This window comes from Ranitomeya imitator, chromosome 8 (assembly GCF_032444005.1).
Source record: "Ranitomeya imitator isolate aRanImi1 chromosome 8, aRanImi1.pri, whole genome shotgun sequence".
In the NCBI taxonomy this organism is placed as follows: Eukaryota; Metazoa; Chordata; class Amphibia; order Anura; family Dendrobatidae; genus Ranitomeya; species Ranitomeya imitator.
In genome coordinates this window covers 180,027,715-180,054,011 of record NC_091289.1, presented here as the reverse complement: position 1 = coordinate 180,054,011, position 26,297 = coordinate 180,027,715, and the positions used below count along the sequence as shown (strand labels likewise).

The 26,297-nt window shown below is 43.1% G+C and overlaps 1 protein-coding gene across 2 annotated transcripts in view; it reads left to right on the top strand.

The window, feature by feature from the left end:
- IPO13 (importin 13) overlaps positions 1-26,297 on the top strand; it is a 51,472-nt gene that overhangs the window by 11,318 nt on the left and 13,857 nt on the right. For both annotated transcript variants that reach the window (XM_069738033.1, XM_069738034.1), the window contains exons 4-15: positions 4,876-5,016; positions 6,786-6,927; positions 9,130-9,296; positions 9,801-9,921; positions 17,872-18,019; positions 18,438-18,619; positions 19,967-19,993; positions 20,074-20,208; positions 20,556-20,699; positions 20,913-20,993; positions 21,182-21,319; positions 22,022-22,118. In XM_069738033.1, coding sequence (XP_069594134.1) covers positions 4,876-5,016; positions 6,786-6,927; positions 9,130-9,296; positions 9,801-9,921; positions 17,872-18,019; positions 18,438-18,619; positions 19,967-19,993; positions 20,074-20,208; positions 20,556-20,699; positions 20,913-20,993; positions 21,182-21,319; positions 22,022-22,118 — 1,523 coding nt within the window. The remainder of the gene's footprint in view (positions 1-4,875; positions 5,017-6,785; positions 6,928-9,129; positions 9,297-9,800; positions 9,922-17,871; positions 18,020-18,437; positions 18,620-19,966; positions 19,994-20,073; positions 20,209-20,555; positions 20,700-20,912; positions 20,994-21,181; positions 21,320-22,021; positions 22,119-26,297) is intronic.

Genomic DNA, 26,297 nt, shown 5'->3' with positions numbered 1-26,297 from the left:
GTTCCCAAAAAAATCAAATGAGATTATAAAAAATATATAATTCAGAAGCTTTTTTTTTTTCCTTGTGTTCTTTTAAGCTGCTGGAAGTTTTTTCTTTTTTTTTTTTTTTAAATTCTTTCAGCGTTTTTGCAGCATTTTTAACCCACTCAAATGAATGTGAAAAACAGTGCTTCAAAAGAAAAAAAAAATACACAAGCTGCGTACTGTACACAGTGTTTTACCAGCAAACAGTTCTGTTTTTATTTTTTGGGGGCGCAGAAAAATCCACTTCAAACACGCTGTGTGTGAACATACCCTAATATTGCACCAAATAGTGCCAAAAATTGCACTGATATTTTAATCCAAAATAATGGTACAAAGTCAAAGAACAATGGCTTTTCTAACCAGCAAAGCATCACTTACTTTAATAGAAAGTTTAGGAACTTTCTAATAAACTTGTGGCACTTCTGTTTGAAAATTGGTGCTTGCTGTAAGTGAGCAGAGAAAAAGGTAAAAACCCTTCTGGACCTAATATTACGGGGATAAAAGTCGGGAGTCCCACCGATTGTCACGTTACCCTATCTCTGTGCAGCATCGTGTTATCAGCAGCACATCATCTGTTTACACCGGACAATGTGCTGCCGAGAACTAGAATCTTCAAGGCAAAATGATCCAATCATTTAACGAACAAGTGTTTTTCTCATTGTTTCGTTATCGCTGACTTGTTTGCAGCATAATAAGGAACGAGCGTTCTCGTTACAAACGCTAATTCTCTGATCCTCATCCCGTTTTTAGGTGAATCCTGTGCAGTAATAGACACGATAAACCCTCGTCCGCTCTGTAATAACGCACCATTTTTCCGTGTTGCAGCGTGCGAGCAGACTAGACGCCCTTCTCCCATCCCCCCGTATTGCTGCCGTCTCCTTGGAGGTGTGTGATTGGGGGGAAGGTGCAGTTCCTGCCTGTGATCCTAGCAGACTGCATCTTGCATCCCTGGGATTTGGTACCCGTCGTGACCAAAGACGCAGCCCTCCGATTGGCTGCTCGACCTTGCAGTTGCTTAGCAACCACTTCTCCTCTTCCCTTCCTTCCAGCTCCCTCCCGCCTGTTCACACCAGCAATAATAATAGGAACTTAATTGCAGAGCTGCTGTACTTTCCTCCATGTCTGGGGAATGCAGCTTTATTAACCCTTGCAGCGGCTTCAGGAACCCTGCATGCATCATTGCAGGGATCACTCGAAGGCAATGCATCGCGGCTTGTATCGTGCAAAACGCTGCTGCAGAGGCTGCCGGGAGGCTGGGTCCCTCAGCTATGGGCAGGGCAAAGTGTCTAGGACAAGGTCATGGGAAGGACAGTGGGCATGGACCCTAGTACCAGCCTCTCCTGCACCCACCTAGAGATGGAATTCCTGTAAAAATATATTCATTGTCCTTACTGCAAATCAAACATTTTATAAAATGAATATATTTTATATATTTGCCTTAAAAATGGAAAAAAAAAAAAAAAATATATATATATATATATATACCGTATATATATATATATATATATATATATATATATATATATATATATATATATATATATATATATATTCATATTCCCCAGTCCTTAGTATGCACCGATGAGGGCTTCCTAGCTCTTCAATTTCATGACTGTCCTCATTTTTTTTATTTATCCCTCATTTTGGCAGAGATTGGGTCCAATTCATTATTGCATTTTATTTTTTATTTTATTTTTTAATGTAGGTTTTGGTAATTTTTATCTTTTTTTTTTTTTTTTTACTTGCAGCAAAGTCTTCCTTAATTCTCACCTTTTTTTTAGTTTATTCTTTTTGTGCAAATTTTGCAACTTTTTAGCGGAACTTTTGACGTCTTGCGCTTAAAGTCACAGGCCTCGTGCGACATTTGGGAAGAATTTGGTATGAAAAATATCAACATGTAGAAAACAAAAGTTTAAAGAAAAAAAACTGCAAATGATAAATCGGGCCCTTTTTTTTGTTTAAAAGAAAGAGTGCGGTGAAGAAATCTGTGCAGGTAGGAAAACCTTTGCGACCTTCCTACAATGCGCGCCTCGCCATTTCAAGTAATGAAATGAGCGTATGGATTTTGCTTGAAGACATTTTATTTTTGCACCCATAAACAATAAAAAAAAATATATAAAAAGTGTCCGCAGAGATCACGTACGTGGCATTGTCAATTTTCTAGGTCTATTAAAACAGTCGTAAAAATTGATAAACTTCTCCTTTATGGCGTTACCTATTGATTAGAAAGGTCCCTGCAAAGAAGCTGCTGCCGGGACCCTTGGCCATTAGTTATAATCTAATGGAGGACCTGGCGTCTCCTGCAGCGCCACCACAGGGGAAATGGAGCATTACACCTTGCAGTGAATGAACCGTCTATGAGAAAAGAGACCGGATCTTTTTGAGTCCACTGAGATGTTGTGTTCAGACGTTGCTGATTTTTATTGTGGATTCTGCAGTGAAAAGCTGGATCGGGAGAGTTGGGCATGTACATTCATTCCCCAATCACTAGGACCCCTGTTCTGGAAAGTGGTGCATGTTCCACCTCTTATGGATATACCATAAATGTCTACAATGGGGAAAAAAGAGGATTTTAAGTTCCTGACTGATTTGGAAAATTGCTGCGTTTTTGGAAACTGCAGTATGTCACGTCTGTATTTTTGCAGTGTTTTTTTTTACCCATAGGAAACAATAGGTACGTGCAAAAAAGGCATAATAAAACGTAGGTATCGGTTTTTGCAGCATTTTTGGTGCAAAAACCTATGGAAGTTAAATCTGTTTATTTTTTGGGGGGGCCACAAACCGTTATCAGCATGCACAAGAAACAACAAAACACAGCAGCAAAAAGTCAGTAAAACCTGCTTTTTGTAAGCAGCTTCTTTACTGCTAAAGAGCAGGTTTTTCCTGCGTGAAAACACACAGCAAAAATGCAATATGTGAACATCGCCTTAGACTGCAGGGTGGCCGGTAAGCCATGCAATGAGCTGCGGGCTAAAAAAAAATTAAGAATCCATCTATTCTTAAGACTGGAGAGGGTTTTTAACAATAGGTACACTACCGTTCGTAAGTTTAGGGTCACCCAATTTTGTGTTTTCCATGACTCGTACTTTTATTAATCCAATGAGTTGCCAAATGAATTGAGAATCTAGTGCAGACATTGACAAGGTTCGAAAAAAAGTTTTTTTATTTGAAATAAAAATTTTCTCGTTCAAACTTTGCTTTCGTCAAAGAATGCTCCATTTGCAGCAATTCCAGCATTGCAGACCTGAACTGAAGTAATCTGGAGAAATTTCCCCCCATGCTTCCAGAAGCCTCTCACATAAGTTGGTTTGGATGATGGGCACTTTTTTGTACCAAGCTGCTCCCACAACAGCTCAATGGGGCTGAGATCTGGTGACTGTGCTGGCCACTCCATTACAGATAGAATACCAGCTGCCTGCTTCTTCCCTAAATAGTTCTTGCATAATTTGGAGGTGTGATTTGGGTCATTGTCCTGTTGTAGGATGAAATTGGCACCAATCAAGCGCTGTCCACTGGGTATGGCATGGCGTTGCAAAATGGAGTGATAGCCTTCCTTATTCAAAATCCCTTTTACCTTGTACAAATCTCCCATTTTACCAGCACCAAAGCAACCCCAGACCATTACATTACCTCCACCATGCTTGACAGATGGTGTCAGGCACTCTTCCAGCATCTTTTCCGTTGTTCTGCGTCTCACAAATGTTCTTCTGTGTGATCCAAACACCTCAAACTTGGATTCGTCTGACCATAACACTTTGCTCCACTCTTCCTCTGTCCAATGTCTGTGTTCTTTTGCCCATATTAATCTCCTTTTCCTTTTATTAGCCAGTCTCAGATATGGCTTTTTCTTTGCCACTCCGCCCTGAGTGCCAGCATCCCGGAGGCGTCTCTTCACTGTAGACATTGACACTGGCATTTTGCTTGTACTATTTAATGAAGCTGCCAGGTGAGGACATGTGAGGCATCGATTTCTCAAACTACAGACTCTAATGTACTTGTCTTGTTGCTCAGTTGTGCAGCGCGGCCTCCCACTTCTCTTTCTACTCTGGTTAGAGCCTGTTTGTGCTCTCCTCTGAAGGGAGTAGTACACACCATTGTAGGAAATCTTCAGTTTCTTGGCAGTTTCTCACATGGAATGGCCTTCATTTCTAAGAACAAAAATAGACTGTCGAGTTTCACATGAAAGTTCTTTTTTCCTGGCCATTTTGAGAGTTTAATGGAACCAACAAATGTAATGCTCCAGATTCTCAACTAGCTCAAAGGAAGGTCAAGTCTATAGGTTCTCTAATCAGCCAAACTGTTTTCAGCTGTGCTAACATACTTGCGCAAGGGATTTCAAGGGTATTTTAACCATCCATTAGCCTTCTTACACAGTTAGCATTCACAAAGTACCATAAGAACACTGAAGTGATGGTTGTTGGAAATGGGCCTCTATACACCTATGAAGATATTGCATTACAAACCAGACGTTTGCAGCTAGAATAGTCATTTACTACACTAACAATGTATAGAGTGTATTTATGAATCTTTTAATGTTAGCTTCATTGGGAAAAACTGCTTTTCTTTCAAAAATAAGGACATTTCTAAGTGACCCTAAACTTGTGAACGGTAGTGTACGTTGCAGAATTATTTGTTGTTACAAATTACTTTGCAATTTTACCCATTTAAGAAGTTGATAAACCTCCAGATATTTCTATTAAAAAAATCTATTCTGGTGATCGCAGGCTGATCTGTTTGTATCATCACATTCACTTTAGGCAGCACCTGTCTTCTATCGTGTACCGTATTTATATTATTGTTATATTCTGCTGTGAAATGTTTTTTTTTTTTTTCCTCTACTTGATCTCTCAGGTACGTGAACACACTTCTCAAACTGATCCCTCACACACTCGCTTTACAAGATCAGCTCCATCAAGCCGTCATGAACGGGGATATTGAGACGTCCCATGGGATCTGCCGGATTGTGGTGGCTTTGGGAGAAAACCATTCCCGGTAGGTTAACACTCATAATTCCCAGTGATGGCATTTTGTAAATCTGGTTACTTTGTTGCTGGTTTTATTAATCTTATATCCTCATTTTGGCGTCCTTGGAGATTCGTGCTCAGATAACTTTGACCATGGTTTCAGACGTTAATTAGTCTGTTAGGGTTATGGCTTGTTCTTTACCATTGTTGGGAAAGGCCAGGCAATGCAAATTTCCCAGTTTTATTGAAATCCAGCCTCATCTAACCTTGTGCCCAAAAGCAGCAGCCGTGGGTTCTTCTAAGCAGATACCTAGCACTCTGAAAATTAAAATGGTGGACACTCACAAAGCAGGAGAAGGCTATAAAAAGATAGCAAAGTGTTTTCAAATTGCCCTTTCCTCAGTTCGAAATGTAATAAAAAATGTCAGTTACCAGGAACAGTGGAGGTCAAGATAAGGTCTGGAAGACCAAGCAAATTTTAAGTGAGCTGCTCGTAGGTTTGCTAGAGAGGCAAATCAGAACCCGAGCTTGACTGCAAAAGACCTTCAGAAAGATTTGGCTGACACTGGAGTTGCGGTACATTGTTTTGCTGTTCAGAGATACCTGCATAAATATGGCATACATGGAAGAATTATCAGAAGAAAACCTCTCCTGCGTCCTCACCATAAAAGTCAGCATCAGAAGTATGCAAAAGAACATCTAAACAAGCCTGGTGCATTTGGAAACAAGTCCAGTGGACCGATGTAACGTTTTGGCTTCAATGATCAAAGGTGTGTGGAGAAAAAGGCACAGAATTTCAGGAAAAGAACATCTCGCCAACCATTAAGCATGGGGGTGGATCGATCATGCTTTGTGGTTGTGTTGCAGCCAAAGGTACTCAAATGAAGAACGGGTGAAAATCCCTAAAATATGAATTGAAAGACTCTTGTCTGGCTGCGAAACGTGTTTACAAGCTGTGATACTTTCAAAAAGGGGTGCTACTAGGTACTAACCATGCAGGGTGCCCAAATTTTTGTATTGGCCCATTTTCCTTTTTGTAATTTTTAAAATGTTAAAAATGAAAATATATATTTTTTGTTGCCTAAAATACAAAGGAAATGTGTCATCTTTAACTTTAGGCCTTTTAGAGATCATTTCATCTTCAACTTGCTTAACTTTTCACAATAACAGTAATATTGACCAGGGGTGCCCAAACTTTTACATGGCACTGTATACATAAATTATTACACAAAGCTTTACTATCAAATGAGATTTCTACAGTGAACCGGTCACTAGAGTTTCATCGTTATGTTGTTGTGCTTGGTAATATGCGTGTCCTCATAAAGCCGCACGTTTCACTCCGCAGGATGAAAGTAAGTTTAAGTTAAGAAGCATTTGCATCTTTAAAAGTCACCTGGATGGAGAGGATGTGGCGATCGATCATAGTGTCCAGATTTTGGGATTCCACCATTACTAGCTCTGCCAAATGGAGGTGTCAGTCATGACATAATGGGGGTGCTAATCTCCCGGACGGTGCGACTCTTCACTTCAGTGGCTCCGTACCTCATAACTGGGACATGCTTAGAAAGATATTACCAAAAATCGTAACCTCATTCCAGGACGAAACTGCACTATAGTGCGAAACTTCCCAAAAACGCCAGCAGCAACTAGTTTATTTTTTAGGTAACTGATCTAAAAAATACACTTATCCGACTCGTGAAATAACTACTGTTGGGAATACCCATTTACAGATGCTGTTCACTTTTAAGCTTTTTTGCTGATGCTTTTCTTGTCTTAAGAAGTTTCTTGATCTTGCAGGGCACTCTTGGATCAAGTTGATCACTGGCAAAGCTTCCTGGCCCTGGTGAATATGATCATGTTCTGTACTGGGATTCCCGGGCATTATCCCGTCAATGAAACCACCAGTTCTCTCACCCTGACGTTTTGGTACACGCTGCAGGTAAGGGGGTCTCATCGTGGATGCTGGTTACCAATAGGGCACTCTAAAAGTTTTGTAAATATAGTTTAAAAAAATGCTCAGTAACTTTGTGTTATACTTTGCGTTTCAATGCCTTGCTACTTTCTAGTGGATCTGGGCACTGCATGGACATGTGCCTGTCCACATGCAGAGACTCACACAGGTATATGGCTCAATAAATGGGTTCCCAGGCTTAAGATATTGATGACCTTACTTTAAGGCCCACAAACACAGTAGATGGCTGTCTGCCGGATAATGCTTCGGATGATCGTCTGGCCGGCAGCCCTCTCATTTTGTATGGTGGTCTTAAGGAAAGGATATAAAGATCTTAAGCCTGGAAACTGGAGCACTTCTGTGTTCTCTATGAGAAAGCTGCCAGCTGACATCTCAATTTGCAGCTTATCTCCGGGAGAACAACACAATCCATATTGGCGTTTTCGGCCGACATTAGTCTAATGTGTATGGGGGCCTTTAGGATAGGTTATCAATATCAGATCGTGGTCTGACACCCCCCGCAATTACCTGGCTGGCTGGATGTAGTCCGTGTATGGTGGGGTACAGCACAGCTGTATTCGCTATGGAGTTGCTTTTCTTGGGTCCTTTAATTCAGCTTCTTTTGAAGTGAATAGCTTAGCTGAAGTTCCCAGGAATGGTCGCTATGCGGAGGAGCTGTGCCACTTCAGTACACAGCCTTCAGCTTGTCGGAGCTGAAGACAGCTGATCGTGTGGGGACCTGGGTGTTGGACCCCCCACTGATTTGATATTGATAATGGAGCAGTCAGACGGCTGCATCAATCGGTGCACGGACTGGCCGGCTGCTCTTCCAACCCGAGTGTGACAGCTGCATAGAAATAACATACTGCCGGCCAGCCTGTGCACTACTTTCCGATCTCGCTCCGATTTATACGGCCGTCTGACTGCACCTTAAGGATCAGTCTTCAATGTCTTAAGCCTGGAAAACCACTTTTCATGTTAACGAACGTTGTCGGCCTCTGTGTAAGCAAAAATGTTTTGGTTTTTTGATGGGCAGGGACAGGTTGCAATGGTGCATGTATATGATGGCCAATAATAGCAGCTACTCTCTGATCTGTGCAGTCGGCTTACAGAAAATCCTACATAAATTTTAATAAACCTCTGCTGAATTATGACTTTTTCTGGTTTGCTGCTAGCCATTACAATTACCTGCAGCAACAATGTGAACATAGTAACATAGTTAGTAAGGCCGAAAAAAGACATTTGTCCATCCAGTTCAGCCTATATTCCATCATAATAAATCCCCAGATCTACGTCCTTCTACAGAACCTAATAATTGTATGATACAATATTGTTCTGCTCCAGGAAGACATCCAGGCCTCTCTCGAACCCCTCGACTGAGTTCGCCATCACCACCTCCTCAGACAAGCAATTCCAGATTCTCACTGCCCTAACAGTAAAGAATCCTCTTCTATGTTGGTGGAAAAACCTTCTCTCCTCCAGACGCGAAGAATGCCCCCTTGTGCCCGTCACCTTCCTTGGTATAAACAGATCCTCAGCGAGATATTTGTATTGTCCCCTTATATACTTATACATGGTTATTAGATCTCCCCTCAGTCGTCTTTTTTATAGACTAAATAATCCTAATTTCGCTAATCTATCTGGGTATTGTAGTTCACCCATCCCCTTTATTAATTTTGTTGCCCTCCTTTGTACTCTCTCTAGTTCCATTATATCCTTCCTGAGCACCGGTGCCCAAAACTGGACACAGTACTCCATGTGCGGTCTAACTAGGGATTTGTACAGAGGCAGTATAATGCTCTCATCATGTGTATCCAGACCCCTCTTAATGCACCCCATGATCCTGTTTGCCTTGGCAGCTGCTGCCTGGCACTGGCTGCTCCAGGTAAGTTTATCATTAACTAGGATCCCCAAGTCCTTCTCCCTGTCAGATTTACCCAGTGGTTTCCCGTTCAGTGTGTAATGGTGAATGGTGAAGTTTTCAGGTGACCGCTCATACTGACATACCCAGTTTCGGCGAGGATATATCTATCATTGGTAGCTAGAATGTCTGCAGTATTGTGTTTTTAATGACATAATTAACTCACAATTGCTCACAATCCTTTTGAAACATTATAATGTGAAAATCGGACTCATAGGAGTGTTCTGTTTAGTATTATTAGTGATATACAAAACATCCTTTCTTCCTAGGACGACATCCTTTCATTTGAGACGGAGAAGCAGACCGTGTATTTGCAGGTTTATCGCCCGGTTTATTTCCAGCTTGTTGATGTTTTGCTTCAGAAAGCCCAGTTTCCTGCAGACGATGAATATACGTCTTGGTCGTCAGACGAGAAAGAGCAATTTCGAATTTACAGGTACAGAGGCTTTATCTAATGTGTGTTTTCCTCATATCACTCACAGCTAGTGATGAGCGGATGTTCTGAGATGAGGTGTTATCTGAGCATGCTGTGGTGCTAGCAGAGTGTCTTCAGCGTGCTCGGATAATATGTTCGAGTCCCCACGGCTGCATGTCTCGTGGCTGTTTGTTAGGCAATCCCTGCATGTTTTGCTGTGAGACATGCAACCCCGGAGACTGAAACATTATTCAAGAACACCGAAGACACACTAATACCCGAGCATGCTCAGATAACACCTTATCCCAGCACGTTCGCTCATCACTACTCATAGCCACAAAGCGTTGATTGTGAGAGGTAATTTGGGAATTGTTGCATTGCCTTGGCCATGATACTGCAGGAAGCCTATGTGGTGTAAGTGACTTTGCATTACTTAGATGTATTCGTACCAACGAGGATTTGTTATACTATCGCTTTTCTGCCATCAGGTGTTTGAACTGGAAACTTTACCTTTTTGTCTTGCAGGGTGGACATATCAGACACGCTTATGTATGTCTATGAGATGCTGGGAGCGGAGCTGCTCAGTAACTTGTATGATAAACTCGGACGCCTCCTGACCTCTTCAGAACATCTCACCTCATGGCAGGTAAGTAAAGCCTCTGGCTACATACCGTTTATAGTCATTATTTAGTAAAATCCTTTAAATATCATAGTTATATGACTATAAGGTATTCTCTGTATTTCTAGTATATAGTAAGGTGCAAACATTTTAGGCAAGTGTGGAGAAAATGCTGCAAACTAAGAAGTTTTCATGGATAGAAGAGTTAATAGTGAAAAAAAACAGAGCAAAACACAAGTGTATTCAGGCATTTTTGATCATGAAGGGCAGAGGCTTGAATATGGCTGACTTGGTACTTTGCAAATGATCAATGCCCCCCCTCTATCCTTCAGAGTCTGCATAAGGGTATATGATAATGTAGTCTGCCACTATCAGTGCTGGCCTTCATTCTGCTGCTGACCAGCAAGAACTGGCTTTTTGCATTAGATTATTAGAACATGAGTTTAACTGCAAAACTACATAGCATTTTTTATGTTTTTTGCCTGCTAGACCTGCAATATGTAATTATATAATGCAAAGTTTTATAATAGGATTGTGATTGGATTTTTAGAGCAGACTTCCAAGTCTGTGCTATAGCCTTGTCGGCGGATCAGAGTCCTTGTTGTTTTTTTTACACAGGTTTTGGATAGGGATACTCTGCGTTTATGGCCACTGTAGGGTGTATATTCCTAGGAGTTATGCCCACTAAGAGTAGCCAATGTTAGGACAGATGTCAAGGCAATTTTTTCAACAGAGGGACCCATAGTTTATAAAAAAAAATAAAAAAATCTATGTATCTTTATATACACACACACACACACACACACACACACACACACACACACACACACACACACACACACACACACACACACTACCGTTCCAAAGTTTAGGGTCACTTAACATTTTCCTTATTTTTGAAAGAAAAGCACAGTTTTTTCCAATGAAGCTAACATTAAAAGATTCATAAATACACTCTATACATTGTTAATGTGGTAAATGAATATTCTAGCTGCAAACGTCTGGTTTGTAATGCAATATCTTCATAGGTGTATAGAGGCCCATTTCCAACAACCATCACTCCAGTGTTCTTATGGTACTTTGTGTTTGCTAACTGAGTAAGAAGGCTAATGGATGGTTAGAATACCCCTGAAAACCCTTGTTGCAAGTATGTCAGCACAGCTGAAAACAGTTTGGCTGATTAGAGAACCTATAAACCTGACCTTCCTTTGAGCTAGTTGAGAGTCTGGAGCATTACATTTGTTGGTTCCATTAAACTCTCAAAATGGCCAGGAAAAAAGCACTTTCATGTGAAACTCGACAGTCTATTCTTGTTCTTAGAAATGAAGGCTATGCCATGCAAGAAATTGCCAAGAAACTGAAGATTTCCTACAACGGTGTGTACTACTCCCTTCAGAGGAGAGCATAAACAGGCTCCAACCAAAGTAGAAAGAGAAGTGGTAGGTCCCGCTGCACAACTGAGCAATAAGACAAGTACATTACAGTCTGTAGCTTGAGAAATTGACGCCTCACAGGTCCTCACCTGGCAGCTTCATTAAATAGTACACGCAAAACGCCAGTGTCAACATCTACAGTGAAGAGGCGACTCCAGGATGCTGGTCATCATGGCAGAGTGGCAAAGAAAAAGCCATATCTGAGACTGGCTAATAAAAGGAAAAGAAGATTAATATGGGCAAAAGAAAACAGACATTGGACAGAGGAAGATTGGAAAAAAGTGTTATGGACAGACGAATCCAAGTTTGAGGTGTTTTGGATCACACAGAAGAACATTTGTGAGATGCAGAACGGAAATATGCTGGAAGAGTTCCTGACGCCACCTGTCAAGCATGGTGGAGGTAATGTGATGGTCTGGGGTTGCTTTGGTGCTGGTAAAGTGGGAGATTTGCACAAGGTAAAAGGGATTTTGAATAAGGAAGGCTATCGCTCCATTTTGCAACGCCATGCCATACCCTGTGGACAGCGCTTGATTGATGCCAATTTCATCCTACAACAGGACAATGACCCAAATCACACCTCCAAATTATGCAAGAACTACAGTATTTAGGGAATAAGCAGGCAGCTGGTATTCTATCTGTAATGGAGTGGCCAGAACAGTTACCAGATCTCAACCCCATTGAGCTGTTGTGGGAGCAGTTTGACCGTATGGTACAAAAAGTGCCCAACAAGCCAAACCAACTTGTGTGAGGGGCTTCAGGAAGCATGGGGGGAAATTTCCCCAGATGACCTCAGCAAATTAACTGCTAGAATGCCAAAGGTCTGCAATGCTGTAATTGCTGCAAAGGGAACATTCTTTGACAAAAGCAAAGTTTGAAGGAGAAAATTATTATTTCAAATAAAAATCTTTTTTTCGAACCTTGTTAATGTCTGAATTAGATTTTCAATTAATTTGGCAACTCATTGGATTAATAAAAGTATGAGTCTTCATGGAAAACACAAAATTGTCTGGGTGACCCTAAACTTTGGAACCGTAGTGTATATACAATTTGTGAAAAGCAAAAAATAGGCACCAGTTGCATGGTAAAACGTGACATCAAACCATATTACGGTGCGGAGTGCAGGTTGCATGTGAGCTATGCAGATAAGAGAGCCTGACGGACTACGTTCGTTTCATTCTCGCTTAGCTCTTCTACGAGTCCATCATTGCACATCAAGAAGGATGTGGGTGAGTGCTCCAATTCTTTCAAATTCTTATGATTGACGTGTGTGTAATATACATATATTTATGTGTATATAAACAGCATGGTGTACATTTTTCTTTGTAAAGGAATGCACATAAAGACTGTTTTGCTTTCCTATACTGTTAAATGTTCCGATGCATACCTATCAGACGGAGGATGGTAGGACGTTTGCTTGGCCTCCTGGGGAATGGCCACTGATGGGAGCCTCTTGTGTAAGTGTGCACATGGCCCAAATGGGTGCAGACCAAATGCTTCAGATCTACCGTTACATTTATTGCATACGAATACAGTTGCGATATGTTGGCGCATGCTTGCTCCAACTTGTCTTTGTCGAATGGAAATGAACTTTTCTTTATCGCTTCATTGGGGGACACAGGTAACTATGGGTGTATGCTGCTGTCGCGAGGAGGCTGACACTATGCAAAAAAGGAAACGAGCTCCTCCTTCGCAGTGTACACCCACCGACAGCCGCGACGTACCTCAGTTTAAGCTTAGTGTCTGTAGGAGGCGGACCTGGATCTGATCCCAGATCCGTCTTTTCCTTTTCAGGTCACCTGTTGTGTTTTATTAATATTTTTCCTTCGTCTTTCAGGTTCTTCAGCTTCAGGGTAACGGGGTGTAATGTCTCACCCTGTCTTCCCACACTTATGCGACCGAGAGAGCAGTGTGGTGTCACCCACATCGCCCACTCTCGGACCCGCAGACAGGACTTTATCCCCTGTCACCTTTACTGGTGTTTCAGGGTGATTACTGGTGGCCAATCCTTGCCTTTTCCCCTCCTCACCCCTCTCCTCGAAGAGGGCCGAGAGGAAGACGATGGTCACCAGCGGTGACCTCCCCCCTTCTTGTAAGGGGTTGATGCCGTCTTCGGGAAGGAGGATCCCGGTTTCCAGTGTCCCTCACCCACCCTGAGGGCTCCTGATGTGATCCTAGTCAGTGAAGAGGGATCCGGGACTCACCTTTTACAGGTATGTCCCTTTCTCTGTCCCCAGTGGCTACCCGCCTGCCTCACTGTTTACCCGTGACAAAACTGCGCACAGAATATGGCGTCTCTGAACGACAGCGGCCATCTTATTCTTCATGCTAGTGCTTCGTTAACGCCCCCCGCATAAAGCACGCGTAATTATCGAACGCTTTTTTCCCTATCAAGGGGTCTTCTCTCACTGCTCGGTGCACTCCTCCAGTGACACAGCCAATAGGAGGGCCCCTACTCCCTGATACCATCAGACGTGGCCAATTTTCATGCCGGACTAGGACCTTAGTTAATGCCATATTCCGGTCCTGTCATTGCGGGTGCCGAGGCTTTGCATAATTGCATGTCCTCTATTAATTTAGCCCCCGCCTTTGGGCCTTCTCCCAGACTCTGTGTAGCCACGCCTGCTTACCGGGGCCCGGCCAATAAGCGGTCGCCATCCGCTTAGCCATGCCCCCTTGCTCTCTCTGCTAATTAGGGCATGCCGTACGCTGAGGCCCTGTCTCCTGGCCTAATAAGGGATTGTGTTAGCCTTTGAAGCAGCTGGCGCCTCTCTCTGTCCCATATTTGCCTACACCTGGGTGTCAAAATCCATGTCTGCTGGGGCAAGAATGATTACTCAGGGTATACTAGCGGCAGCTTCTCCGGATGGGATGCCAAATCTGGCATATCGGATTGCCCATGTCGGCAAATATCTCGTGACCTCTCCCTTTTGATGCGGCTGGTTGTTCCGCCATGGCTACCAGCAACATTGTTGCTATACACTCCAAGGCTCTAGATCTTTTGGATCCTAGCTGGATCAAATAATTTCGGATGCCAACAGCGGGAAAAGCACCCCGGTTTCCCGGTCCAAGTCTAAATGTCCTTTTAATAGGAAAAGGTTGTTTCAATCTCGAGAGAGATAGCGATTTCCGGCTTCAAAACCGACTCTTCTTCTCCCCTAGGAAGAAGTTTCCTTCTGTTTCGCCCGCAAAGACATACGTCGCAGGCCCCAGGGGTTCTTCAGGCCGTCCTTTCCCTAACACGCACAGGAGTGATCGTACCCGTCCCCAGAAACGTACGGTTTTTGGGGTTCTACTCTATTCTTTTCATAGTCACGAAGGAAGACGGACCTCGAGCGGTTTACCTGTCACGTTTGGTTCTGTCTTTTCAGGACCGAGTCCCTACGTTCAGTTATCACTTCCATGGACTCGGGAGAATTATTCACATTCCTGTTTGTGTTTAGCATCAGAGGTTCCTATGGTGTGAGATCCAGGAGGGTCTTTATCAGTTCACGGCCCTTCCTTTCGACCTGGCCTCTGTTCCCAGACTAGTCACGTCATGGCAGCTTTCATGGACATCCTTCTCTCCAGGGTTTTTTTTTCATATTTCCCTACTTGGACGAGCTTCTGATCAAGGAGCCGTCCTGCCGAGACTACAACCAGGGTCTTCAGTTTACTCTGGATTCTCTGGTCCATCTCGGCTAGATTATAACAGAGAGAAGTTCTCCCTCAACTTTGCTCAGCATCTGGTGTTTCTTGGTATAAGGTTCAACACGACCGAAGCCCGCGTTTTCTTTCCAAAGGAGAGGTTTTTCATCCCTCTGCCTGGGGATCCGTACTCTAAAACGTCCAGCTTCTCTCCTCCTACTGTCCTGCATGAGAGTTCTAGGGGCAAGGGATTGTCGCCATGGAAGCTATTCCTTTTGCCCAGTCCCATGCCCGTCCTCTTCAGCTGGCCATCTGGTCGTCTCCTTGGATGATCCCGTGCTTCTACCTCTCAGGGTGAGGCAGTCCCTCACCTGGTGACACTGTCGGCATCAGTCCTATGAAGGAAGTCCTTCCTTCCTCTCTGGTGGCAGGTCATCACCACCTACGCCAGTCTCCTCATTTGGGAAGCCGCTTTTTTCTTCATCACACAGCGCAGGGCCACTGGAATGCCTAAGAGGCCTCTCTCCCCGTCAATCTCCTGGAGATCAGGGCAATTTTTTCTTTGCTCTTTGCCACTGGCATTCTCTCTTTCCAAGCCAGCCGGTCTGCATACAGTCGGACAACGCCACGGCCGAAGCTTACATAAACAATTTATGATGGTGGAAATGTGACGTTCTGCCCATTGCAGAATCCTTGTTACCTCTGTCAGCTGTGCACATTCCGAGGGTAGAAAGTCGGGCAGCTGATTTTCTGAGCCATCAGGGTCTTGCTTCGGGCGGGTGATTGCTCAGCCCCGCTGTCTTCATCCAGAGAAATGGGGCTCCTCGGACGTCATCCTCATGGCATCTCGGATAAACCACAAGGTTCTTTGGTTCGTAGCCAGGTCCCGGGATCCGCTAGCCACCTCTTGAGATGCTCTAGTAATATCATGGTCACAATTCCAACTGCCTTATCTTTATCCGTCTCTCCCCTTGTCTGAGTGTCGTGAAAAGGATAAAGGAAGAAGGGATCCCTATAATCCTGATAGCTCCGGACTGGCCAAGAAGGGCCCGGTGAACATGTTCATGGACTTCCCTTGGAAGCTTCCAGGCCATCCAGATTCTCTCTCTCTCTCAAGGTTCCCTCTTCCACAAGAATTTATAGTCTCGGTGTTTAACAGCATGGCCGTTGTGACCATAGTCCTGAGGGAGGTGTTTTTTTTACCCTTCTGGTCATTCAGGCCATTATTAGGGCCAGGAAACCAGCATCCTTGCATATCTACTACAAATGCTGAAAGGCCTTCTTCCGGTGGAGTGTGGACAAGGGTTTGGTCACTATGTCCTTTTTTCTCTTCCTTCCATTCTTGGTTTTCTACAAGCGGGTCTTGACTTGGCTCTATCGTTTCTGTCAATTCTTTTCCAACAAAGTCTGGCTTCTCATTCCCAGGTAAAGGACCTTTCTTCAAGGAGTCGCCCTCCTGGTACCTCCTTATTGTCTTCCTATAGATCCATGGGTTTTTAACCTTGTCTTTGGCGCGCTGCAGCGCGCTCCTGTTGAGCCCATTCAAGACATCACGTTTTTTCTCCTGTCTTGGATAGTTGTCATCTTAGTTAAATTATGTCCATCAGGAGAGTTTCAGAGTTAGCGGCATTGTCCTGCCTTTCCCCACTCCTGATTCTATATCAGGACAAAGTAGTTCTCAGGCCTGTTCCTTCCTTTCTACCCAAGGTGGTTTTGTCATTGCTTGCTCATTAATGAAGACATTGTCCTTCCTTCTGTGTCTCTCCAGTCCATCTCCTGGAGAAGTCCCTCTATAAGCTGGATCCCATCACAACTATCCGAGTCTACCTTTCAAGGACTGTTCCCTTTCGTCAATCTGATGCCCGGTGAAGGCTCTTCCAGGAGTGAAGGCTCACTCAGCTCTGCGGTGGGGGCCTCCTGGGCTGTTTGTTACTAGGATTTGGCTTTCCAGATTGTAAGGCTGCAACCTGGTCATCTTTGCACTCCTTTGCGAGTTTTTACGGGGTTCATACCCATGCCTCGTCTGATGCAGGCCTGAGAAGGAAGGTGCTGCAGGCGGCAGTTTGGCACCGGCTTACCTGAGTCCATTTATTCCTTGAATCTTCCGGTTTCCCACCCTAGGTACTTTGGGACGTCCCATGGTTACCTGTGTCCCCCAATGAAGCGATAAAGAAAGAGGGACTTTTGGTACTCACCGTAAAATCTCTTTCTTGGAGCCTTCATTGGGGGACACAGCACCCTCCCTAACTGTTTGTACCATTATTTTGTCTATGTGACTTCGTCGTTGGATTGGTACATATGTTGTACCATTATTTGGTCTATGTGCCTTCGTTGTGGGATTGGTGCATATGTTGTACCATTATTTGGTCTGTGTCTTCGTTGTTGGATTGGTGCATATGTTGTACCATTATTTGGTCTGTGTCTTCGTTGTTGGATTGGTACATATGTTGTACCATTATTTGGTCTATGTGCCTTCGTCGTTGGATTGGTACATATGTTGAGTTTTTTTGGTTGCTTCTCCTACTGCTCTAACACTAACTGAGGTACTTTGTGCCTGTCGGTGGGTGTATACTGCGGAGGAGGAGTTATTTTCCTTTTTTGCGTAGTGTCAGCCTCCTAGTGACCGCAGCATACACCCCATGGTTACCTGTGCCCCCCAATGAAGGCTCAAAGAAAGAGATTTTACGGTGAGTACCAAAAATCCCTCTTTCCTGCATCTCTACCATAGGAGCCTAGATTCTGATAAGTCATGTAATAGGGAATTCATTTAAAAACATTTTCCCAATATGACCTCATAGGCTGCGATGCAGTATCAATAGATTAATATTTGGGCATACCGGGAATATGATGTACTGGCATTGAGGAGTCCCTCAAATAATGGTGGTGTTGTAACGATTGCTCCTTTTGCTCCCTGCAGAACACAGAAGCGTTGCTCTTTGGTTTCCAGTCTATTGCCGAAACTGTTGATGTGAACTACTCAGATGTCGTCCCCGGACTTATCGGCCTCATCCCAAGAATCAACATCAATAACGTGCAGCTTGCAGACACAGTAATGTTCACCATCGGTAAGAAATACCGGTATTGGGAACGTACAAAGTTTAAAGTCTCTGCAGTTCTCAAGTGTTATTTTTTGGGAAAATTGCCTGAAGAATGCAGAACAGTTTTTTTCTTGTTAGTTTTTATTTTCTTGAACAGGACTGGTGAAATGATCACAAACCAACCTGACAGTCTTTTGTGAAGACTCGTGTGTTGTGGGGGCTTATTGTACTAGGCCGATGATACTCTGTGCATTTTGTCAGAGCGGATCTCTGAGGGTCCCCACATTTACACACCATATAACGGTGGTCCGCACAGGCTAGAAAATGTGCCGCTCCCATGTAACTTCCACAAGGAATGTGAATAATCGTATTTTTTAACATTGATATCATGACATATGTTACATTTATACGCTGTGTAAGACCTTTTTGTTTCTTGCATTATTAGGGGCATTGGCTGAATGGCTGGCAGACCACCCAGTGATGATCAGTAAGGTGCTGCCATTGGTTCTCCACGCCTTAGGAAATCCGGAGCTGTCAGTGTCCAGTGTTTCCACTTTGAAAAAAATCTGTCGGGAATGCAAATACGATCTTCTTCCCTACGCTGCAAATATCGTCGCCGTGTCCCAGGTAACCATTAGATCCTGCTTTATACTAATTATTTAAGCTTATATAGATAGAAAATGGGTGAAAAATGAATTTTTTTATTATTTTTTAATTTGACATTTACTTGTCTCTCACCAATTTGTGAAACAAAATAATTCAGTGTTTCATATAGAACGACACCAAACATGTGCACTGTTTGCTTAGCTTAGCATCTCGGAAAGGTGACATTTTTCTTTTATGCACCTCGTGCCTTTACGTGGTATGTGAGATGTGTAAATGGGCGCAAAGCAAGCGCTGTCCCTACAAGAAAGGTTTCTAGTAGGGACAGGACAAGGGAGGGAAAAAATAAGTCCTATAAAATGTAATGTATATTCTGTGGTCTGGACATATTCTGAGCATTAATGTAAAATGCATTCATGTCACATAAAATAGTCCCGGAAAGTGGGGGGGTTGTTTGCGGAGCTGTTAAAGATTATATTTATTTTACCTAATATTTATCAGACTTTTATTTTGTTTGTTTTTTTTGTTCTTTGTATTTTTCTTCTTTTTTTTCATCGTCTTTTACTATTATTTTTTTTCTACACCTGCAAGAAGCGGGAATTTTAATAGCTGTATAATTTTAGTATTACTCAGCCTTCAGGTCACAGATAGTAGAGATCTAATATTTGCTGGCCATTATGGAAAATATCTGTGATCTGCACGCAGAAAATGGCCATCAGCACTCAGATCATGTCTGCCCAACTTGCTTCTCTCCCCCATCTTGACTGTTGGATGCCTGTAATGTCATTGAGCCGTCACATTATTCCAGTATTTGTCAAATCGCTTTTTTTTTTGCCAAATGTTATGTTTTAGAATAACACTGCAAAACTGCAATAAAACTATTACCCGTGCAACCTTGCTTGGAAAGTTGTTAAGTCTCCGGAAGTAAATAGAATAGTTTCCATTGGGGTTTTACTGGTTAGAGCATAATCATATTAGCACAGACTTCTCTCGTAATATTAGTGATGAGTGAATGTGCTGGGATAAGGTGTAATCTGAGCATGCTCGGGTGCTAACCGAGTGTCTTTGGCATGCTGGAAAAATATGTTCGAGTTCCCGCCGCTGCATGTCTCATGACTGTTAGGACAGCAGCAACACATGCAGGGATTACCTAACAAACAGACAATCCTTGCAAGTGTTACAGCTCTCGAACAGTCGGGAGACATGCAGCCGCAGGGACTTGAACATGCTTTTCGAGCATGCCGAAGACACTCCGATAACGCGCGAGCATGCTCAGATAACACCTTATCTGAGCGTGTTCGCTTATCACTATTTAATATTTTAAAACATAAACTATACGTGTAATTATTATTTTTTTTGTTCCTTTTGTAGGACGTGCTGCTTAAACAGGTCCACAAGGTAATGTTGATGGCCCCCTCCCCAGTTGCAGATTAGCTCTGTTTTACCAGTACTCATATTTACTTGCTGATGTCTTGCAGACCAGTCAATGCATGTGGCTGATGCAGGCTCTCGGCTTCTTGCTGTCGGTGCTGCAGGTGGAGGAAATTCTGAGCAACTTGCACTCGCTCATCACTCCGTATATCCAACAGTTGGAGAAGCTGGCAGATGAGACAGTAAGTGGACCTTATACCATCAAAGGGATTTCAACATTTCAAGCAATGGAAGTTTGATCCTCAGCGTTGTGCAATTTTCTAGGGCTCTGTTCAGAGTTATTTCTGGTTTTGGATCTATTTCGGGATGCAGAAATGAATTAATTGCAAGATTCATGGGGGACGTAAATGTTCGAAAATGTCTTCCATTTGACTACAATCATTCTTATATGAATGGGAAAAAAAAGTCTGCAACTTTTTTATTTGGCAAGAAAAGTGCATTCAGAAATCAAATTGTTGACGAAATATTTCCTAGAATGGCTTCATTATATGCAATAATCATTTGACCGAATTCTCCCGCTTCTCTGCAGCCAAATCCCTCCAATAAGTTAGCAATCATCCACATACTTGGGCTTCTCTCTAACTTGTTCGCCACTCTGGACATCAGCTGCCATGATGACGATCATGAGGCGACAGAAGTGAAGAAGTTACCGGTGGTGCAGGGACCTAACCCGGTGAGTGTTATTCCCTGGAAGCAGATGACATTACGTCACATGATTACACTTGTGTGACGCGCTGTCCATCACCACTTACTTCTGAGGTCTGGTTATTGTGGCCACAGATACAAACCCTTATTGGGGCCTTTCAGCAATCATTGCCATCCGGCCTAATTGATGCATTCAGCACGATGTCTCCCGGCGTCATTTAGATGTCTGGTGTCTCGACAGGTTGTCGTTGTTCTGCAACAAGTGTTCCAGCTGATAAGGAAGGTTCTCAGCACCTGGCTGAACGATGCTCAGGTTGTGGAGGTAGGTGTGAGAAACTGTAAAAATTGAGAACGCATCCCTGTCCTTTATATAAATGTTGCTTTTTGTGAGTATTCCATGAAGTCCTGACATCATGTTTGCGGTGATTCCTGCCTATCTCCGGCTTCACCTCTCTGCAGCCCTTGTGTTCACCTCCCTAATCCTCACGTCCCTCCTTCTCTATTTTGCAGGCCGTGTGCACCATATTTGAGAAGTCGGTGAAGACGTTGCTAGATGATTTTGCCCCCATTGTGCCTCAGTTATGCGAGATGCTGGGTCAGATGTATAGTACAATTCCCCAAGCCTCTGCCATTGACCTTACAAGACAGGTAAGTAGTTTACCCCAGCTGAAAACTTGTACTTTACAACCGGACCCAAAATTGGAAGAGTCGCCTTATTAATGGGATACCATTTGGACTGCATCCACGTGCTGTCCGTTTTTTTTAAAGCGAGTGATACACGGGCCCGTAGTTTCAAGCATCTGGGGCTTCTTTTTTTTCTTTTGCAACAGATACTTGTGCCCGTCCCTTTAATTTTGTGCTCATCGTGTTTTAATCAATGTTAGCAGATCCGTATCGGCCATTCAAGTCTATGGTGATCCGTCCGGAATGAGTGAAAAATGGAGGACATCTGTTTTCCTTCTATTTTTCATCTTTTTTTTTTTTAACCGATCCATTGCAAAGTGTCAATGGAAAAATAATTCTGACAGTTCTCTTCCTTCAGTTTTAAGAAACTGGTGGAAAATGGATGATTCATGGGTGAAACTGTCTGTCTTTGAGAGGCCTTTAAATGCAGCTTACAATGTATGACCCGTATGGGGTGTGAACGCCCAGACAATCTTTTTCCTACACTGTCACAATAATGGGCTCATCTATCAGAAAGTATGAGCAGCTCTTGGCATCACTGGACCGGGAACAGGTGAGTGCCTTTTTTTTTTTTTTTTAACCCATTAGAGGTCAGAAAGCTGTAAGTGCAAAGCTCCTTCATGTTCTTTAACTCTGGCTTTATCTTTTTGTCTTGTTCTCTTACAGATGGTGCATATATTCGCCAATGAGCCGGCGCACTTCCCTCCCATCAGAGCACTGTTCCTGTTGGTCACCTCTCTGACGCTGTCTCTATTTCAGCAAGGTTAGTCACCCCAGGATGGATGATCCACGCTGTAACTACTACATCTTTACTCCTTAATTACCCGCCCGTGTCCGCTGAGCGCTGATAATAGCTTGTTCCTAGGAGGTTGTGCAATGTTATCTACATATAATATCCATGCTGGAAGGGTCCAGGAAAAAGGTAACAACCCGGTCCTCCTTCATCCAGAAACATGCTATGAAAAAGTGAATGTGCAATATAATATATAAAACCAATTAATACTCGTATATTATCTAATCAGTGAGCAAACATGAGGTCATCTACAGGGATACGTGTCATCGTTGCCCCTCTTGTAAGGGTGTGTTTGCTGTAGGACGAAGAGTGATGCGTTCAGAACACTTTCTTTATGTCCGTGGTTAGTTTTTATCACTTTAGTGTATCTCGTCCATTTTGGACTCGGCAGATTTGGAGCATGTCTAAAAACTAAAGGCTACGTGGGTAAAGAGTAAATGATAAACCAAAAGATATTCTTGATGCAGACGATATGAAGTGTTCTGTACGGGAAGGCCGTAGGTAAAGTTGTAGTTTAAAGAGATTGTCCCATTTGTGAAAACTTTGCCTGCTATGTACAGTTGGTTAACAAACATCAAACTGTATTAACTTACCTTTCCGGGGTCTTGTGTTGAGTTCTGATTGGCTGCAGGAGTGTTGACGTGATGTCACTACTGGGGCAGCGACAGAGACTTATAGCGGAACCCCGGAAAGGTAAGTATAGAACAGTGTGATTTATTTGTATTATTTTTATGATTATTTATTTATAACCAACTGTGAATATCAGGAAATGTTTTCTGAAAGGTGACAACCCCTTCAAATCAGTGTAACTATACCAGCCCGGCCGGTTGTCATAAGCTTTGGTAAGTAGATAAGCCTCACGTAATCCAGTTCACTAAGAGAAATTGTAAGGTGCTGACGTTTCTACATAGGTCAGGAATAAGGCTTCATTCAGGGGTCTCTAAGAGCTGTAGGCACATATGGGATTGGTGGGAAAATCATTATTTGTATTTCAAAGGGTAAACGTAAAAAAATAGAATTTAATTTACAGTGATTGATTTTTTTTTTTTTTAATTCAAACACATTCCATCTACACGAAATTGCTGTTAATTTTTATTTCCTCTGAAACATTCTAAATATCTGCAGCTGTCCAGTATTATCATATGGTTCAGCCTTTAGTATAGTGGCACATCTGTGCCTCCTCTCATAGATACTGCTTTAATATTGTATTAGGCCGGGTTCACATTGCGTTAATGGCAATGCGCTGACGGCATCCGTTACACAGCGGCACTAACGCTATGTAGAAGATGCGTTAGCGCACCCATTAACTGCCATTATGTAGCGCATCGCTAACGCATGTCATAATCGGCATGCGTTAGCGATGTTCCGTCATTTTGTGACGGACCCTCGGACGCAGTCTACAGCGTTTTCGGGTCCGTCACCGCTAGCACAGATAGAGCATCTGCGCTAGCGTGATCGCATAAACGCGATCTTTTTCAGCACTTGCGTTAACACAGTCTGTTTAACGTATGCGTTGAATGGACTGCACTAACGCAATGTGAACCTAGCCTTAAAGGTGGAGTCTACACATGCCTTTTATGCCTTTATACAGTTTTCTTGTACTTTCTGTACCTTGGTGAGTGCGATAATACCACTAACATCCATTAGGTGTCAGTACTGCCACTACAGCAAAAAATGGAAATGGAAGAAGGGTTTTTGGTTTTGTTTTTTTAGTCTGCAAAATACAGACCACTGACTTCACCCCTCAGCTGACACATTAAGTATAAGTTACATAGATGATGTAGCATATAAGTATAGTACTACGTATTTGGTTCTCCCTAATAGTCTACTTAGAGGTGATGGAATTGAAAGGAATCTGTCAGCAGTTTTTGCCTTTTAATCGGAGACCAGCATAATATAGGGGCAGTTTTCTGCTTGCTACAGTTTTGATTTAAACTATTTTCTCTGTTGCAGATCTAGGAGTTCTCTGAATGCTGAGCTCTGTATAACCCCGGCCACACCACTGATTGGCAGCTTTCTTTTTACTATGTGCATAGGCAGAAAGCTGCCAATCAGTGGTATGAGTGGGGTTATACAGAGCTCCGCATTCAGAGAACTGCTAGATCTGCAACAGAGAAAATCCTTTTTAATCAAAACAGCAGCAAGCAGGAAAGTAAGGCCGGAGTCACATTATCGTATGGCTTCCAATGTGATATGCTACTGACACTCCGATGCTTGCGAGTGTGCGCCGGGTGTCCGTGTGCTCCTATGCACGAGAGAGTCAGAGCACCGGTGCGGAGGAGGTAGGGTCGGTGTATATACCACTAATGTATGCTTCTATAGGGCCAGTGTATATACCACTAATGGATGCTTATATAGGGTCGGTGTATATACCACTAATGGATGCTTATATAGGGCCAGTGTATATACCACTAATGGCTGCTTATATAGGGCCAGTGTATATACCACTAATGGATGCTTATATAGGGTCGGTGTACATACCACTAATGGCTGCTTATATAGGGCCAGTGCATATACCACTAATGGATGCTTATATAGGGCCAGTGTATATACCACTAATGGATGCTTATATAGGGCCAGTGTATATACCACTAATGGATGCTTATATAGGGCCGGTGTATATACCACTAATGTATGCTTATATAGGACCAGTGTATATACCACTAATGGATGCTTATATAGGGCCAGTGTATATACCACTAATGGATGCTTATATAGGGCCGGTGTATATACCACTAATGGATGCTTATATAGGACCGGTGTATATACCACTAATATATGCTTATATAGGGTCGGTGTATATACCACTAATGGATGCTTATATAGGACCGGTGTATATACCACTAATGGATGCTTATATAGGGTCGGTGTATATACCACTAATGGATGCTTATATAGGGTCGGTGTATATACCACTAATGGATGCTTATATAGGACCGGTGTATATACCACTAATGGATGCTTATATAGGGCCGGTGTATATACCACTAATGGATGCTTATATAGGACCGGTGTATGTACCACTAATGGATGCTTATATAGGGCCGGTGTATATACCACTAATGTATGCTTATATAGGGCCGGTGTATATACCACTAATGTATGCTTATATAGGGCCAGTGTATATACCACTAATGGATGCTTATATAGGGCCAGGGTATATACCACTAATGGATGCTTATATAGGACCAGTGTATATACCACTAATGGATGCTTATATAGGGCCGGTGTATATACCACTAATGGATGCTTATATAGGGCCGGTGTATATACCACTAATGGATGCTTATATAGGGCCGGTGTATATACCACTAATGGATGCTTATATAGGACCAGTGTATATACCACTAATGGATGCTTATATAGGGCCGGTGTATATACCACTAATGGATGCTTATATAGGGCCGGTGTATATACCACTGCAGTATGAAGCTCTGTCCTTCAATCTTCAGCTTTTACATTTGCAAGTCACATTTTGCCATTTCCTTCTATGAATAAAACTTAATTTTAGAATGAAAAGTTGTAACTTTATAACATTTTGTTTTAAGCACTAACCGTATTCAAGATCTCTGCTTGCTGTCAGGGATTAGGAATGTTGTTCCTAAGATAACTTACTATCTCCAATGTATAGTATAGACTAAAACTTACGGACCACTGCAGGTCCTGGAGATGGGACTGGGAACACCTGGGATCCTGTGGTGGCACTGGCAACAGCCGTGAGCCCCCACATAGCCCCGTATATGCAGTATGAGCCCACACACAGTCCCGTATATGCAGTATGAGCCCACACATAGCCCCGTATATGCAGTATGAGCCCCCACATAACCCCGTATATGTAGTATGAGCCCACACACAGTCCCGTATATGCAGTATAAGCCCACACATAGTCCCGTATATGCAGTATGAGCCCACACATAGCCCCGTATATGCAGTATGAGCCCCCACATAACCCCGTATATGTAGTATGAGCCCACACACAGTCCCGTATATGCAGTATAAGCCCACACATAGTCCCGTATATGCAGTATGAGCCCACACACAGCCTCCTAGATATATGCAAACATCCCATACACATGAAAGAAACACTATGTACTCGCCTCGCTCCTGTTCCCCCAGCGCTCTACTCCTGTCTCCGATGCTCTGACTCGC